This window comes from Chaetomium strumarium (genome assembly GCF_033439665.1).
Source record: "Chaetomium strumarium strain CBS 333.67 chromosome Unknown B0T15scaffold_2, whole genome shotgun sequence".
Taxonomy (NCBI): Eukaryota; Fungi; Ascomycota; class Sordariomycetes; order Sordariales; family Chaetomiaceae; genus Chaetomium; species Chaetomium strumarium.
This window is the reverse complement of record NW_026944430.1, coordinates 2,220,109-2,234,354: the sequence shown is the minus strand read 5'-3', so window position 1 is coordinate 2,234,354 and position 14,246 is coordinate 2,220,109. Positions and strand designations below refer to the sequence as shown.

Below are 14,246 nucleotides of genomic sequence, written 5' to 3'. Positions count from 1 at the left end.
AAGTTTAAATACTCAGCGCCCCTCAGACCCTACCGTCGACTCCGGAGCCCTCGCCAGGGCATGGTCGAGCCGCTGCCTGACGGTCCGAATCTCGTCCGCAACACGCGCTCTGAACGCCAACTCCTCCTCGCTCGGCGGTGCGGCGCTCTCGTTCCGGACAATGCCCAACGTGTCCTTGATGACGTCGAGGTCGGATGCGACGACTGCTCGAACCTCGGCCTGCAGTGCCGCGGCTAGCTCCCCGAAGCCGTCTCGGAACTTTCTCATTACCGCCGCAAGTAGCTGCTCGTTGCCGAGCGCCGCGTTGATGATGGCCTTCTTCCGGCCCCAGCTCCCGCTGCCGTATTCTGCAATGGCGCGGTTGTATGTGCCTTCCATGCCTCGTCCATAGAAGGAGGTCCGATGCCCCCGAAGTGCGTCAGTTCGGAGCGTCCTGGTCGCCATCAGCACTAGCACGGACGTGTTCAGATGCAGACGGCAAAAGAGAAACTCACCTGAGGTCTTCCTCAAACTTGTCGCAAATGTCCTCCACCCGGAACACAAGACTGTGTTGGCGGGACGTCAAGGCTATGCGGAGCGGGTGCAGAGAGTCGGACCGGTAGCCGTCAACCACAGCCTCTGTGCGAGACGCCTGGCCATCAGGGCACAGATCATGCAATAAGGGAAGCAAGTTGAGACCAACCTAGGCGATTGACAGCCCATTCCAGTGAGTCGGATATGGTCTCCAAGACGCGGTCTAAGCGGTCAAGAATAACGGGGTAGAAGGTGCGCCAGACCGCGGACAAGGCATCCGACATGGCCGCCATCGCTTCCTCGTTCCAGTCGTGAAAACCCACGGCGTCGGTGTTGTGATGTCCATAGTTCCGGCAAAACGCAGCATAGGTTGCTATCGTTCTTCCTGTCAGTGGCAGCTCCTTTCCCGATCCGGCCCACCCCGAAACGAGAGCGACAGGGAAGGATGGGGGAGTTAGACTTGCCGTGATGCCACTGTGCCGGCGACGCAGTTAGCAAGCCCATTCAGCACTCTGTGGGAGTATCGATACAGCCAATCATTTTCCGCACTGGCACACTGGCAGCGTGGAGAAAGATCCGAGAGGGACAGGCCACTTACCCCGTTCCACACCAGCCCGGCTTTTACTGCCTCTCGGGTCCACTCGCGAGTTCGGCGCTCTTAAACAAAGAGGATTAGCTATTGGGAGCGGCGATCGCCATGGCAAGATAGTAGGTAGGCAATCAGGCGGCTTGCATACGTTGATACACGTCCTCCCCGAACCGTCGCGAAAGCCACCGGTCTAGGTTCATGATCGGCGAATGCACTCCCGTGAAATCCTGAACCCGGGATCAGTCTCGACTCAAAACCCGAGACGGGGGGATAAAGTCAGGTAATGAGCGCACGCACCCCCCTCAAGCGGGCCTCCACCCCGTCGAGCACCCGGCGGACCTCCCGTGCCCGCGCCAAGTCGGCCGTACCGCCCGCCCCGGACCTGACCCACAGGTCGACGTTGCTCACGAGCTCCTGGACGTCGCGGTGCATGTACTGCATGGCGAGGCGGAGCTGGCTCTCCGAAACGAGGCCCAGGCAATGCTGCCGGATGGCGAGGATGCCGCTCTGGCGGAGAAAGGGGAGCGCCCGGTCTGCGGGCTTGTCTCGCCACTCCCAGTATAGCGTGTTGCTGGCGCAGAACACGCGCAGTTGGCCGCCGCCGCCCGGTATCCTGTCGGCATAGGTGCGCATTAGCCCAGCCGTCACGGTGGCGTTGCGGAGCTCCATGGCGGTGCGGTGGCATCTATGACCGGGGACGGGGCTCAGAGTTAGCGACCCGAGGAAGAGAAGAGAAAAGAAAGCGAAGAAAGAAAACGAAAAACGGAAAAAGAGAAAAAGAGCAACAACGAAGAAGGAAAGAGTTGCAATGACGGTGAGGGCTTTCGCATGGCGGGGATCGACGTACTCTACTTTTCGCCTCTCGAGCGTCCGTCTGAACAAGAACAAAGGGGTGGTTAGTACATCTGGTTCCTCTCCACGACGGGCCGTACGGAAACGAACTCAATCCGGTCTTTCTCCCCCAAGAGCTGGATTCGCCTCGCCTCTTCTTGCTCGAACAGCTCATCACCTCCGTCCAAGATGGCGTTCAACTCTGCGAGTTCTTGGCCGACCGGCGCCAATCTGCGCTCCGCGTCCCTTACCAATTGAATCAAGTGCCGCAGCCTCACCGCCGCCGCACCGGTGTGCTCCCGCACCTCCTCCTCGGCCTTGACGTCCTGGGAACAAACTATCGTCAGCGTCATAGTGTCAAATGAGTACCCAGAAGTAACGGTGCAACGGGTTATTTTGTCTTTAAGGGAGGGGCGGGAGGAAGGGCGCCGTCGCACATCGGATCTGGTGCAGATTATGCCAACGTTGGACAAGTCCGCCCGCCGAGCAAGCTCAAACACGCTCATGACCCCTTGGTCGGTCGTCGCTCGCCCAGTGTTGCAGACGGCGAAGATCTCGTTGCACTCGACTATGTAGCGTTCGGTGATATTGCGTCGAGCCGAGTTCAGATCGTGGAGTCCTGGGAGGTCTACGAGGATAAGGCCTTTGCTCAGAATATACGCCTTGAGGAACACCCTGCAGCTGTTAGATGACGAGGTTTGGTGGACAAGAATCTCGAACGAGTCACGACGAACTTGACCTTCTTGATATAACGCCACACCGGCGCTCCTCCGGATGGACCCGCGTTCGACGTGAGCTGTGCCAGGAGGGAGGAGCAGTCTCTGACCGAGGACCGGATTTCGCGGGTGTTGGCGTTGACAGGGCTGAGCTCCTGCGCCCAACCGACTAGCGTTCTCACTATGCTCTCTTCCGACCGCCCCTGCTGGAACAGCGCGGGCGTGAATCGATCCTCGAACATGGCCCGGAAGGAGTCTTCGGCAACGGCTGCGCGCTCCTCCCAGTGCCTCGCGTCCTCGGCATGCGACTGGCGGACGTCCGAGTTCTCCGCATCATCTGAATCTTGCGCATCCTCCGAGCCTGCGGAGCGGCGGAGACGCTGGCAATATGCGTGCACCATTTCGGTCAGCTGCTCCCTGATCTCGCTCTGGCTGAACGGCTCGACCTCGACGGCAAAGCCGTCCCTGTCGTGGTACCAGTATTCCGTCACGACGCACGTACACGCCGCTCCGTTGTTGGTCTGCAAAAGCCTTCCGAGTTAGCATCCGCCCAGGAGAGCGCCCACCCCCCTTGCCTTGCGCCAGACTCACCGCCCGGGCCAGTCCGTCGCAATCCAGCAGCGAGTTCAGCAGGCTGCTCTTGCCTGCGTATTGATCGGTCAGCATCAGCCTGTCGATAAACTGATTACCCATCCAATGTTGTCTAGAAAAAATTTGTTCTACGACCGAAAGGAAGGAAGGTGTGCGGCCGTGAAGGGAAGAGGGGAAACAAGGGGGTGAAAAACGCACCAACTCCCGAGTCGCCAACCAGACCTACTGTACGAGTCGGAGGGCATCGGAAACGGGCCAGCTCCCCGGCTCTCTCCGAGAGACGCCATATGGGCGAGTCCTGGTCCACGTTCAAGGGGTGGCGGCCCAGCACGCTAGCCAGGTCTTGCGCGACGGACTGGGCATCGGCAAGGGCCCGCTGGACCTCGGCATCGTAGAAGCGGTCCGGCGGCGGCTCCTCGTGGTCCACCTCGTGGCGCATCGGGAGTGCCTGCGAAGATGACCGCCTGTGACGAGCAGGAGACGGGCAAAGAGACGGCCACGGTCCCGCCTGCTGCGGCTGCGGCGTTGGCGAAAGGCTGCCTCTGCTGTCCCTGCTAGATCCGCTGGCGCCGGTAGCCCCCATTCTCCCGCCTGCGCGGCTGCCGGGACGGAACGGAAGAGATGGAGACAGGTCCCTAGCAGGCGTCCTGGGAGTTCCGCCTCCTGGCGAGCCCGGGAGCGCATCGCGCAGTCCCGCCGTGTCCATGGCGGTGTGCCAACCCGCACGGCCGGGGCTGCGGCTGGCCAGATGCAAACCTCGGACGCCCTCGCCAAGGCTCTCGACCTGATCTCGTTCGCTCCCGGGCGAAGCGCTTCTGTTTCCGCTCCCGAAGACAATGTCCCGTGGAGGAGTCACAGAAGGCATGCTGACCGAAATGGGAGGCGTCCAGGATGAGGATTCCTCCGAGCTCTGGTCGGTTCCGGGGGCACGAACGGGGTTGTTCCCACTGCGGAAGACGTAGGGTTGCCCGTTCTCACTGTGGGTACTAAAATTGAAGCTCCTCTGTGATCCGGATGGGGAGTGGCTCCATCGCGTCATGTTGTCGTGAATCGGGATGAGGCTGGGAGCGGTCTGGCTGGTGTGACCTTGCTCGCTTCCTGGTGGACCGCTTGTGTTCCCTTCCTCCGATCGATTCGACGGTTGGGGAGACTCGGAAGGCGTGTTGATGGCAATGGAAGGCGTCGAGGACGAGGACAGCTCCGAGACCGGGTCGTTTTCGATGGATGGGAGCGGGACATCCTCGCCGCGGAGGACATATTCTGCTTGTCTGCCGTCGCCCAACGGTGACGAGATGGAGCCGCATTCCGGTCCGGGTGGCTGGAGGCTTCGCCGCATCATTCTGTCTTAATCCAGAAGATGATGAGAGAAGAGTGTGGACGGCTTATGAGAACCAGCTGACGCTGTCTACGATAAGGGGAGCTGATCGTAAAGTATACATGGTCCGCCACCGATCCTCTACTGGGTGGTCACTAATCACTTCCTTGCTTCAGCGGTCACCTTCACGCGACCTGTTTCAAGTCTTCTTGGGGACCATCGCAGTATGCACTCTCGTGGCACTCCTGCGACTCGCGAGCGAGTCGGTTGGCGGCGAGCCGAGGACACTGTAACTCACCTGGTGGCAATACCGAACTGTTGGGACGCAAAATGCCACCTTCCGGTCAAGTCACGCTTCCTGACACGACTTGATTGGTTTCGTTGCGCGAGGGGTTATGCAGTTGGTGCTGACGAAACTGCGTTGCGTTCCGCTAGGGATTGCGTAGGTCACCTACTTTCTCGGAGCGCCAGGCGATTCCTTGAATGTCTCACTCATGTTTTATCCTGGCAACGAGGCCTTCACACTCAATTGGGGTTATGGCTCCGGAACTCCTCCAGGTGGCTCGGATCCATAGGGATTTGGCGTGCAGCATTGCTGGGCCTTTGGGTAGAAGCGTAGACGGCGCAGCAAGATGGAATATTCCGTACAACGTGACCCTACATATATCCGACTGTCTTGACCAGGAGATACGGCACTCATGCGGCGAGATATTTGCCCGCCCTCCCAACGGGGGGGAGAGGGGTAATTCCAAGATGCTCGTCGTCTTGGCTGAGCGCGCAGCTCGAATCCCTTTGCCCCTTCTAATCCACCCTGCTTACCTGGTGCCTCGCATGAATAATAGTGGTATGCGTCGGCCAGAGTCCCAGACTCGGCGTGGTGTTCGGTGTCCTCGGGAAGCTTGACCTGCTGCAAACCCCTCTTCTGCATACTACTTCTATAATTGCGAGCTGCCCCGTTGCACAGCGTCGAACCGAAGTCAACTCACATCGAGAGGTGTGCTAATCTGTAGCGTGACAGTTGCAAGTGGAATGGCGCCATGTAGTACCACTGACAACGGCAAAACAACAATCTATCATGGATCATAAGTTAGGCGACAAAATCACTGTTTGATCTGCCGTCTTCTTAACTGAGGGGCATGTAGTAGTGCGGGAGGCTGCAACACCTACTACTACTGCGGCGCGAGCACCAGGCCTCCGACCGGCCAACGCACAAAGGAACCTGCAAGCAGCTCAAGGACGCCAAGGAAGCGATGGGAGACGGCGGAGTCCAGGCTGCGGGCCCGCGACCCCGACTGCCTGGAGACCCACGCCGGCAAACTGTGGTACCAGCCACCTGCTCGGATGTACTTGTACACCATCTCCCAGTACGGCGAGCTCCGGGTCCGCTCCCTCCTGGCGGCGGCAAGGCATTGAGGACGGATTGAAGGTCTACCTCAAGCTGCTGCACCTGAACCACACCGACCAGCAAGATGTGCGGGACATTGTTCCGCCCCTGTATATCCGACCCGGGCGCGACCAGGAAGCCTACGACTTTCTCAAGTACTGGGGCCTCCGCGACAACGACCTGGGGGACAAAGACCAGCCCTTCCTGCGCATTAAGAACGCCGATGCCTACGAGGGCGTTGAGATCTGGGACCACGAGATCCTGCCGCTCGCGCAGGCCATCAATGTCCTGCTCATCAAGATCCGCCTGCTGATCGGCATCCGGTCCGTGCAGCGCATGAAAGCCTGGAAGGCCAGCCAGGGCGAGGACGTCGCCGCCATGTCGGGCGCGCAGGTCCTCGACTGGCTACGGGACGACTTGGGCCCCTTCTGCGGAGACATCTTTGAGCGTGCGCCGGAAGTTCTTGGCGATGATGCGTTGCTGGATGAGAAGTTGTCTGCGGTGGCCGACCAGATTATCGCGCTCCTCTGGGCCATTAAACGTTACAACGTATACTTCATAGCCATGCTGCTGAACCCAGAGGAAAAGGATTTCGGGTCCGAACGGACGGGCTTCCACAGGCCGGGATCGGAAACAGAGGCCAGGTTGGCCTTCATGCGGACATATTCGGCGTGGTGCGAGACGGATGGGGCAATTCAGCGGTTGCGGAACATAATCTCCAAAGGCCTTGAATAATGCGATTGTTCGGTTTCTGTTTGATGGTGATTGGTTTTGGTTTGGATATTGGTTTGGATGCTCCACAGAGTATGAGTTACTGCCATTGCCGCTTGTTTTCCTTTTAGGACCCTTACAATTGAGACGTTGGGTTCACGACTCTCGGTGGACACCATTGTTGTTCCCGAGTGAGCATTTTGGAAAGCCATGAAGACAAACTGTATCGCAGCTAGAGGTAATCAGGTCTTTGTCACCCGCACCAGTGCTCCAGCGTCTTTGGTCAACTCAAATCGACTTGTCGTTGGGGACAAATGAGCAAAGGTGTGACTTCAATACTAGTACAACTTGAACATATAACCATCGTTGTCCACGCTGGGTTGTTCCAAGTACATCCCTTATGAACTGGGAAGGGCGCGGTTGAACAAGTCATATGTTGACGGAGCCCTCGCTGAACAGACGACACAATCTGTTCGGGTGAGAGGTGCCATCGGACTATAAATACAAGGGGAATCTCCCCTTCCATCTGACTTCTCCTTTACACTCTTACAACCTCACAGTAGTCGGAAGAGGCAACGGGGAATCCCCGAGTAACCTTCGACTCTTGACAACTACAACAACAACCATGAGTTCATTCACTCCCCACGATATGGCACCTAATCGCCAACACATCGAGGAACAGAGTCTCTTCGAAGAGTACTGTGACTTTATGGGACATCCAGCCAGCGCCGATGACGGTGACGAAACCTTGCACCCCTGGAAACCCCAGAGCCTCGCTTCGATCCACGACGCTGGTTCGGAGGATTATGACTTGTTCCCACCTCTGTCACCACGCCGACATGGCCAACCTGACAGTCAACTCTCAAGCACCTGCTGCTGCTTCTTTTGGCAATCATCATATGCCTGCCACGACGGTCACTGGGCTCGGGGACCACCACCTCGACCTCCAGCCCATCGAGCAGCAACAAATCCAAGCAGGCCGGCGGCTACGGCTCCTCCACGCAACCAACGTTGAACTACCTCATCTCCTCAATCAGATGGACCTCAACTCGGACGTGTACGCCGCTGGTGAGAACTACTACTACCAGGCCGTTGAGCCAAGCGAGTTCGGACAGAACCCCGTGGACGACGACGACCCATCGATGCTTGGAGCTAACCTGGAGGTGCCGTACTAGGATTACGGCGCTGATGGGGTTCTGTATCCGCAGCCGCATCCATATATCGTCACCGACGACGTCCTCCAAAGCGGCGTCGACCTCGACCAGCACGACGACGCCGCTCTTCAACAGGCCACGGCTGTTGGTCTGTTGCACCACCAGCAGCAGCAGTTCGGCGCTGCCGGAGAGGGGGGCGCCAACATGAACGGCCTCGCCTCGCCCCCGGTGGTCATCCAGTACATTCTCACTGGGGACAACAACATCAACCTCATGATCAACGGGCAGACTCAGCAGCAGCTGGTCTTGGGACACCACGAACAGGGTGGTCAGTAGGGGATGAAAGGAGTGGGGGCGGAGTACCTAGGGAGTGGGTGTACTACTACTGGTTGGATGGATGTAAGCTAGTGAAGATGGGCTTATGCGGGTTGTATTGTACACGGAGTAAACTGCCTCAGGATAGCTAATGAATCTGGGACTTTCTCTGCATGGAAGTATGCTCGATGAAAGAAAGTGCCCTGACAGCGTGATCCATGCAGGATGCGTAATTCCTTAATATTATGTTACTGTATCCCTTAGTTACTAGTAGTACATTCAGGAAGCACAGTGACACCCTCTCCATGATCAGAGGGTAGTAGAAATCTCTTGCAAGCGGAGTAATGCATTTTTCTAGGGGATCCCAAAGTTGCCTCCCTATCTCTAAAGTGTCCTGTCTCTAGTACCAGTATCGCTCTAAATAATCGCTCAGAATCATGAAAACCAACAAACAAGAATCACTCAAAAATGGAATCCTTATAAGTGGACGGATTTATGTACGGCGTGCCCCCACGGCGTGTGAAGCCCCAGCGGATCTGGGAGGCCATCGCAATCTCGGTGTCCAGGTGCTGGGCAAACGTCCAGGTGAGCCCGGGATCCTTCTGGAAGCCGCGTCCGACAAGGGCAACATCCAGCCCATCCTCCTCCAGCAGCCGGTTGGCCTGCTTGCCGTTGGTGATGGAGCCGACGGTGGCGACCAGGAGCCGGTCCCCGACGGCCTTCTTGATGGCGATGGCAAAGGGCGCCTGAAATGCCGGGCCGGACTTGATCTTCTGCGCGGCATGCATGCCGCCGGACGAGACATCGATCAGGTCGACGGCCCCCTGCGCGGCCAACGCCTCGGCGAACCGCACCGTGTCCTGGGCCGTCCAGCTCTCGGCCGGGTGCGTCTCCTCGACCCAGTCGGTGGCCGACACGCGCAGGAAGACGGGCATGTGCTCGCCGACGGCGTCGCGCGTGAGCTGCGCGATCTCCAGCGACAGCCGGATGCGGTTCTCGAACGAGCCGCCGTACTCGTCGGTGCGGGTGTTGGCGTGCGGCGACAGGAACGACGAGAGCAGGTAGCCGTGCGCGTTGTGGATCTCGATGAAGTCGGCCCCGGCCGCCACGGCCCTCTTCGTCGCTGCCACCCAGTCCCTCTTGAACTGCTCGATGTCCGCGCGGGTCATGGCGATGGGCTGGCAGTGGTTGGCGTCGAACGGGACGGTGCTGGGGCCCTTGACGCGGCTCGGCCAGCCGCCGACCTTCTCGGTGGCCACGACGGCCTCGCTGAACTTCCACGGCGCCACCTCGCTGGCCTTGCGGCCCGCGTGGGCGAGCTGCACGCCGATGACCTGGTTCTGGCTGTGCACGAAGTCGATGACGCGCTTCATCGGCGCGATCTGCGAGTCCTTCCACAGGCCGAGGTCCTGCGGGGTGATGCGGCCCTCGGGCTGCACGGCGGTCGCCTCGATCATGATCATGCCCGGCCCGCGCTGGGCGATGCTGCCCAGATGCATGAGGTGGTAGTCTGTCATGTGCCCGTCCTCGGCCGAGTACTGGCACATTGGCGCAACCTTTTTTGTAGTAATCATGGTCAGTGATCTAGGTACGTATTTCTCGACATTGCAAAGCAGGCTGCAAAGGGGGCGGGGGCAGGTAGATTGATGCTTACACCAAGGCGGTTCTGGAACTTCACCCCGCGGATGGCCAACGGCCGAAAGAGCTTTGGGATTGGCTTTCCGCTCGACTGAGGGCTAGCAGCCGTCCCCGCGGGCGGGTTCTGCGCCGGCGTGAAGTAGGAGAGGCCAGGCGCGCGCTCGATGTCGACGTCGGGAAGTGATTGTGACCCCATCGTGCCGTCTTTCTTGCGTAGAGCGTTTGGGAGTATGGGGGTTGATTAACGGGATGTACTGTGTGTGTTGAGGGCCTTGGACAGAATATGGAAACACATCTTGAGGAATACTGAGACTCGTGTCGACATTTATATCAGTCTTCATCGCATGGAACACTTCCAAGATCCACTGTGCTTAGAAATTCGCTAGCATTCGGAAAATCTATAATATCGCTTTGAAATACATCTAGAAACTTGCAATTCTCCACTTCTCCATTTCGAGGGTTACACATGTGTGGGTGTGTGGATGCAACTGCCGTACTTTCCGCCTGTTCCTGCGCTGTGGTGGATCAAGTTCGGCATCTGCGAGGCGAGCACGTGGCGAGTTTCGAATTCCCTGCGCGATTCCACCGGACCGGCCCCCCCGGAGAGGCGATGATGCCATGATGGTACGGATGCGGCGAGGAGCCAAGAACCGTGGGGGAAGTAGCAACAAACTGTCCCATGGACGCCGACTGCTCCGTCACACCTTATTCCAGGTTACCAAGACTTTCCACATCACAGTACAGGCACATAGTACCGCATCCGATTGCTCGGATCATACTTCCCCTTCAGCGCCCGCAGCCTCTCCAACCTCCACTCCTCCCACCCGTACACCGCCCCGAGCGGCTCGTCCCCGTGCGCATAGTTGACGTACGCCTTCAGCCTGCCCGGCTCGTCGCTCCCGTCCACCAAATACTGCCGCGTCCTCCGCCCCAGCGCCTGCGCCACGCCGTCCAGCGCCGCGTCGGGTTTGTAATTGATAAACGGGGAGATCAGCACGCGCTCGCTCCGGTGCGGGAACGCGGTCGAGTCCGGGTCGACGGCCTGCACGCCTTGCACGGCGTGGCCCTCGATCAGCCAGAGCGTGCCGGCGAGCGCGGGGACCTCGCGCAGTGTCGCGTCGAAGTCGTCGTACACCTTCCGTAGCGCGGCCGGGTTGTAGGCCTTGAGCACCGTCGGGAAGCGCAGCGACGTGGAGCCGTACGCGCACCCGAGGCCGTCTGCGTCTTGGAAGGTGACTACGGCCAGCTCGTGGTAGCTGGCTTCGCCCGCTTGGGTGGAGAGCGGGCCGACGGCGTGGAAGGGGGCGGCGTATTCCCTCGCTGGACCGGCTGGGCCGTCGTAGACGAGGCAGAAGAAGATGACGGGCTTGGTTAAGGGATGTTAAACTTCAAATTGTTCTCGCATGGAAAGGCGGAATATAGTAACTTACATGATCCGCATCAATCGGAGGGATCTTGACGAGGTATGTCCACTGCGTGACCTCTGCCGGCTGAACTTGGAGCATGCGGTCTGCAAGCTCGAAAAAGGCCTCTAGCTTGTCTCCCGAGTAGATGAACGTTTCGTAGGCGTACTTGTGGGCCGGGGCGTCGTAGATGCGGTATTCCCACTCCGTGACGATGCCGAAGTTGTGTCCCGCGCCCTTAACTGCCCAGAACAGGTCGGCATGGCTATCTTTTGACACGGTGATCACCTCGCCATCGGCCAGCACGAGGCGAGCCGAGATGACCTGGTCGGCAGCGAGACCATACTTTCCTTGCAGGTATCCGTGGCCTCCGCCGAGGATGACGGCCGAGATGCCGACGTTTTCGCACACGCCAGTCACTATGATGAAGCATATAAGTTTCCACAGTTCCATTTCCTTCTTGCAGACGAAGGACAAAAGCTCACCTGCTCGCTTTCCAACCTTTTCCAACTCACTCACAACCTGCTTTGCGTCCGCTCCGCCGCCGATGATAGCTGCTTTGCCGTCCTCCAGCACTCTGACCTGGTTCAGGGAGCGAAGATCAAGTTGGATTGCGTTCTTCGCGTTCCCGAGAGCGTCGGTTGCCCCGTGGCCCCCGGCTCTCGCCACGAAAGGGATGTCATGCTGAGCGGCGAAGCGTATCTTGGATAGTGTGGTCAGACCCAGCTCGCACTTTCTGTGGTTCTCATGGACACTCACCGTCTGCTGCACGTCTGCCTCGGTGGCCACTCGAACCACAGCAGCGACCTCCGGCGCGTGCCACTCTCTCCACCGATCCGTCAACTTGGCGAAGTCAGCATGATCGCGTAGAGCGATAGAGGCTCCCGGTGATAGCAGCAGACCAAGATCGGAGAGAATCTTCTCTGCCATTGCTAAGTCTGTTCGTTTGAAGCATTGAGAGAGGGGGGAGGCAAGTGATCAGAGCAGAATCCGCCGAGGCATCATGATATGGACTAAACAGGTACCTGGTAGTTAAATAGGCACTTACTGTTTACGCCCCTTCATCAGGGCGGTGCAGGTTGCATTCCATGATCCCAGCCATCCCACTGTGTAAAGTGACGGTCCAACAGCCGATGTGTAAGCCCTAGTTCCACTAGGTTGGAATATGGATAAGTGTCGAATCCGAGGCGGCCAATCGCTGCATTATTATCTGCACACCCGGCGGATTTCTCTCTGTGATTTAGACAAGCTCTGCGGGTATCGGATGCGCTAAGGGCGGCAGTGCTCAGGGGGTCATGCCTAATGGTAGCCTAGAGGTGATCGCAAGATCGCCTTCTGTATCTGGGCCAGATTGCATCTGTTCAATAACCACAACTGGCTGCCAAAGTATTGTGATAACTTGAAGTTATGATACGCATCAGTCTCTGACATTAGAGCAGGCATTCAGCGGAAATACTCAATGTTTAGACAACAATTTTTCGACGTATTAAGGCCTTGATGATCCCAGGAACTATGCCGCACACGATAACGCTATTATCACCGCTCCATTTCCCACCTTGCTATTCACTAGTAGTGTCTCGCAAGCATCCCGGTCGTGTCATGACACCCGACATACTCAAAGAACTGCTGGTCCTCGTCCAGAACCGCGACCTCATGAAACACCCTCAGCGTAACCTCATTGCGCAGCGTTCTCGCATACTTTTGAAAACCCCCAAAAATGGCCAAATGCGTTGGATGCTCCCTGCTCCACGCCTCAAGGCTCGCAAGTTCGTCAAAATACGCCAACCCAAACGTCCGGTCAATCCCCCCTCCCCCCTCCTCCTCCGCTGCCTTCCCCGTCTTTGCATCAACAATCTCCATAAACCGGCAACTGTAACAGCCCACCTCCTCCCCACGATCCCTCAGAAAATCCATCCCCCGCGTCAGCACCGGATGCATCGTCTCGAGGTACAGCTTCCGTTCCCCGGGCGTCGTGGCAGACCAGTCCTGCCCTGAGCGAATGACAGCGAGGTTCTTCTTTCCCGGCACGATAACCCGGCCGCTGCTGCCGCTAGTAGTGGGGAGTTTGATATGCTCTTTGCTCCCGGCGAGTGCGTCAGTCTGCGAGAGGGGGAGTCTATCGCGCATGCTCCCCCAGTAGCCGTGTTCCTGAATTGGACCGCTCATGCACTGGCCCATGTGCGCGGAGCCTTCGCGATTGGATTCTGTGTTGAAGAGGGTTTCGAAGCGGTCGGCTGTTGGGAAAAGCACCTCGAGAAACCAGCCGTTTTGGAGGGTCTCGGGTTGGAGAGAGCGCCACCAAGTCTGGAAGCCGGATTCGGATGCCCAGGTTTCGTAGGCGGGTTTGCTCGGCCAGTAGGCGAGGGCGGCGATGTTGTGGAAGCCTTTGTTGTCGGTTGCAGATGCGAACTCGGAAAAGGACGGCGGGGTGGCTGTTGGGGCGGTTAGGAAGCCTGAGAGGGTTGAGATGGAGGTTCTAGTAGCGGTGTCGGAGCGGGTTTTGTGTTGCGCGCCGATGATAGCGATAACGAGCTGGGAGATGTCTTGGGGAAAGCGGATGCTGTAAGCCGGATATGGGGGCTGGAACTCGGCGTGTGGCAGCCGAGACGGTTGAGCGCGCGGGCACTGGAGATGGTCTGGGATTGCTGAGGAGAGCATTGTTGCGTTTCTTTTTGGTTCCGCGGGCTGACTTTGCTAGGCTGGGGGGTATTGAGGAAGAGAAGGAAGTTTTCGACCTCGTGGCGGTCGCCCTACTTTATGTCTTATCCCCCATGGCACGCACCCTCTCCCCGGCGCACGATCCCAGCAAGTGTTGGACACAATGTCTCAGCTTCATCGATGCGAGGTAATTGGGAGATGGAGATCAATTTAGCCACTTGACGTTTCTGGCGTGGCAGTAGTACTAAGCCGAGTGGAATGGGGTTACTTACCTAGGTACCTATCAGGCAAGGAGGGCGAGCCATCGGTTAGGGAAAGCGGCGCGACCTGCTTACATCAGGAAACCTGCGCGTCCCCTTCAGTTTTATCATGGTGTGGTCGTACAACAGGCGCCCGCTCCATGCCTATTAGTGTTTACCCCTCTTCTT

At 58.3% G+C, this 14,246-nt stretch overlaps 6 protein-coding genes across 6 annotated transcripts; 2 read left to right on the top strand and 4 right to left on the bottom strand.

The window, feature by feature from the left end:
- Window positions 1–12: 12 nt before the first annotated feature.
- B0T15DRAFT_390505 (uncharacterized protein) lies at window positions 13–3,823 on the bottom strand (the record flags this gene model as incomplete). The annotated part of the gene is made up of 11 exons (XM_062864542.1): window positions 13–433; window positions 495–618; window positions 683–886; window positions 1,108–1,170; window positions 1,251–1,329; window positions 1,400–1,787; window positions 2,045–2,259; window positions 2,371–2,608; window positions 2,668–3,170; window positions 3,241–3,293; window positions 3,439–3,823. 11 exons carry the CDS (start codon window positions 3,821–3,823, stop codon window positions 13–15), a joined length of 2,673 nt encoding a protein of 890 aa, XP_062724171.1.
- A 1,807-nt stretch (window positions 3,824–5,630) lies between these two features.
- On the top strand, window positions 5,631–6,819 carry B0T15DRAFT_550439 (uncharacterized protein; the record flags this gene model as incomplete). The annotated part of the gene is made up of 3 exons (XM_062870249.1): window positions 5,631–5,641; window positions 5,698–5,877; window positions 5,921–6,819. 3 exons carry the CDS (start codon window positions 5,631–5,633, stop codon window positions 6,672–6,674), a joined length of 945 nt encoding a protein of 314 aa, XP_062724170.1. The 3' UTR covers window positions 6,675–6,819.
- A 670-nt stretch (window positions 6,820–7,489) lies between these two features.
- On the top strand, window positions 7,490–8,140 carry B0T15DRAFT_490976 (uncharacterized protein; the record flags this gene model as incomplete). Its single annotated transcript, XM_062866738.1, has 2 exons — window positions 7,490–7,813; window positions 7,859–8,140. The coding sequence occupies 2 exons, from the start codon at window positions 7,490–7,492 to the stop codon at window positions 8,138–8,140; spliced, it is 606 nt and encodes a 201-aa protein (XP_062724169.1).
- Window positions 8,141–8,231: 91 nt separating this feature from the next.
- On the bottom strand, window positions 8,232–10,162 carry B0T15DRAFT_565577 (uncharacterized protein). Its single transcript, XM_062870672.1, has 2 exons — window positions 9,774–10,162; window positions 8,232–9,675 (listed from the first exon to the last, which is right to left on the bottom strand). The coding sequence occupies exons 1-2, from the start codon at window positions 9,951–9,953 to the stop codon at window positions 8,578–8,580; spliced, it is 1,278 nt and encodes a 425-aa protein (XP_062724168.1). The 5' UTR covers window positions 9,954–10,162; the 3' UTR covers window positions 8,232–8,577.
- A 17-nt stretch (window positions 10,163–10,179) lies between these two features.
- B0T15DRAFT_524296 (uncharacterized protein) lies at window positions 10,180–12,267 on the bottom strand. The gene is made up of 4 exons (XM_062868756.1): window positions 11,920–12,267; window positions 11,646–11,862; window positions 11,188–11,579; window positions 10,180–11,123 (listed from the first exon to the last, which is right to left on the bottom strand). The coding sequence occupies exons 1-4, from the start codon at window positions 12,088–12,090 to the stop codon at window positions 10,491–10,493; spliced, it is 1,413 nt and encodes a 470-aa protein (XP_062724167.1). The 5' UTR covers window positions 12,091–12,267; the 3' UTR covers window positions 10,180–10,490.
- Window positions 12,268–12,631: 364 nt separating this feature from the next.
- On the bottom strand, window positions 12,632–14,237 carry B0T15DRAFT_524295 (phenylacetaldoxime dehydratase). Its single transcript, XM_062868755.1, has one exon. The coding sequence runs from the start codon at window positions 13,816–13,818 to the stop codon at window positions 12,727–12,729; it is 1,092 nt and encodes a 363-aa protein (XP_062724166.1). The 5' UTR covers window positions 13,819–14,237; the 3' UTR covers window positions 12,632–12,726.
- Window positions 14,238–14,246: the final 9 nt, after the last annotated feature.

Bases quoted from the DNA above. Each gene is read 5' to 3' on its own strand.
- B0T15DRAFT_565577 (XM_062870672.1), bottom strand. From the start codon at position 9,953: ATGGGGTCACAATCACTTCCCGACGTCGACATCGAGCGCGCGCCTGGC. The intron at 9,676-9,773 runs GTAAGCATCAAT...ACTACAAAAAAG, and splicing joins AGTTCCAGAACCGCCTTGGT to GTTGCGCCAATGTGCCAGTA.
- B0T15DRAFT_524296 (XM_062868756.1), bottom strand. From the start codon at position 12,090: ATGGCAGAGAAGATTCTCTCCGATCTTGGTCTGCTGCTATCACCGGGA. The intron at 11,580-11,645 runs GTGAGCTTTTGT...GCTTCATCATAG, and splicing joins AAAGGTTGGAAAGCGAGCAG to TGACTGGCGTGTGCGAAAAC. The intron at 11,124-11,187 runs GTAAGTTACTAT...CCCTTAACCAAG, and splicing joins CTCCGATTGATGCGGATCAT to CCCGTCATCTTCTTCTGCCT.
- B0T15DRAFT_524295 (XM_062868755.1), bottom strand. From the start codon at position 13,818: ATGCTCTCCTCAGCAATCCCAGACCATCTCCAGTGCCCGCGCGCTCAA.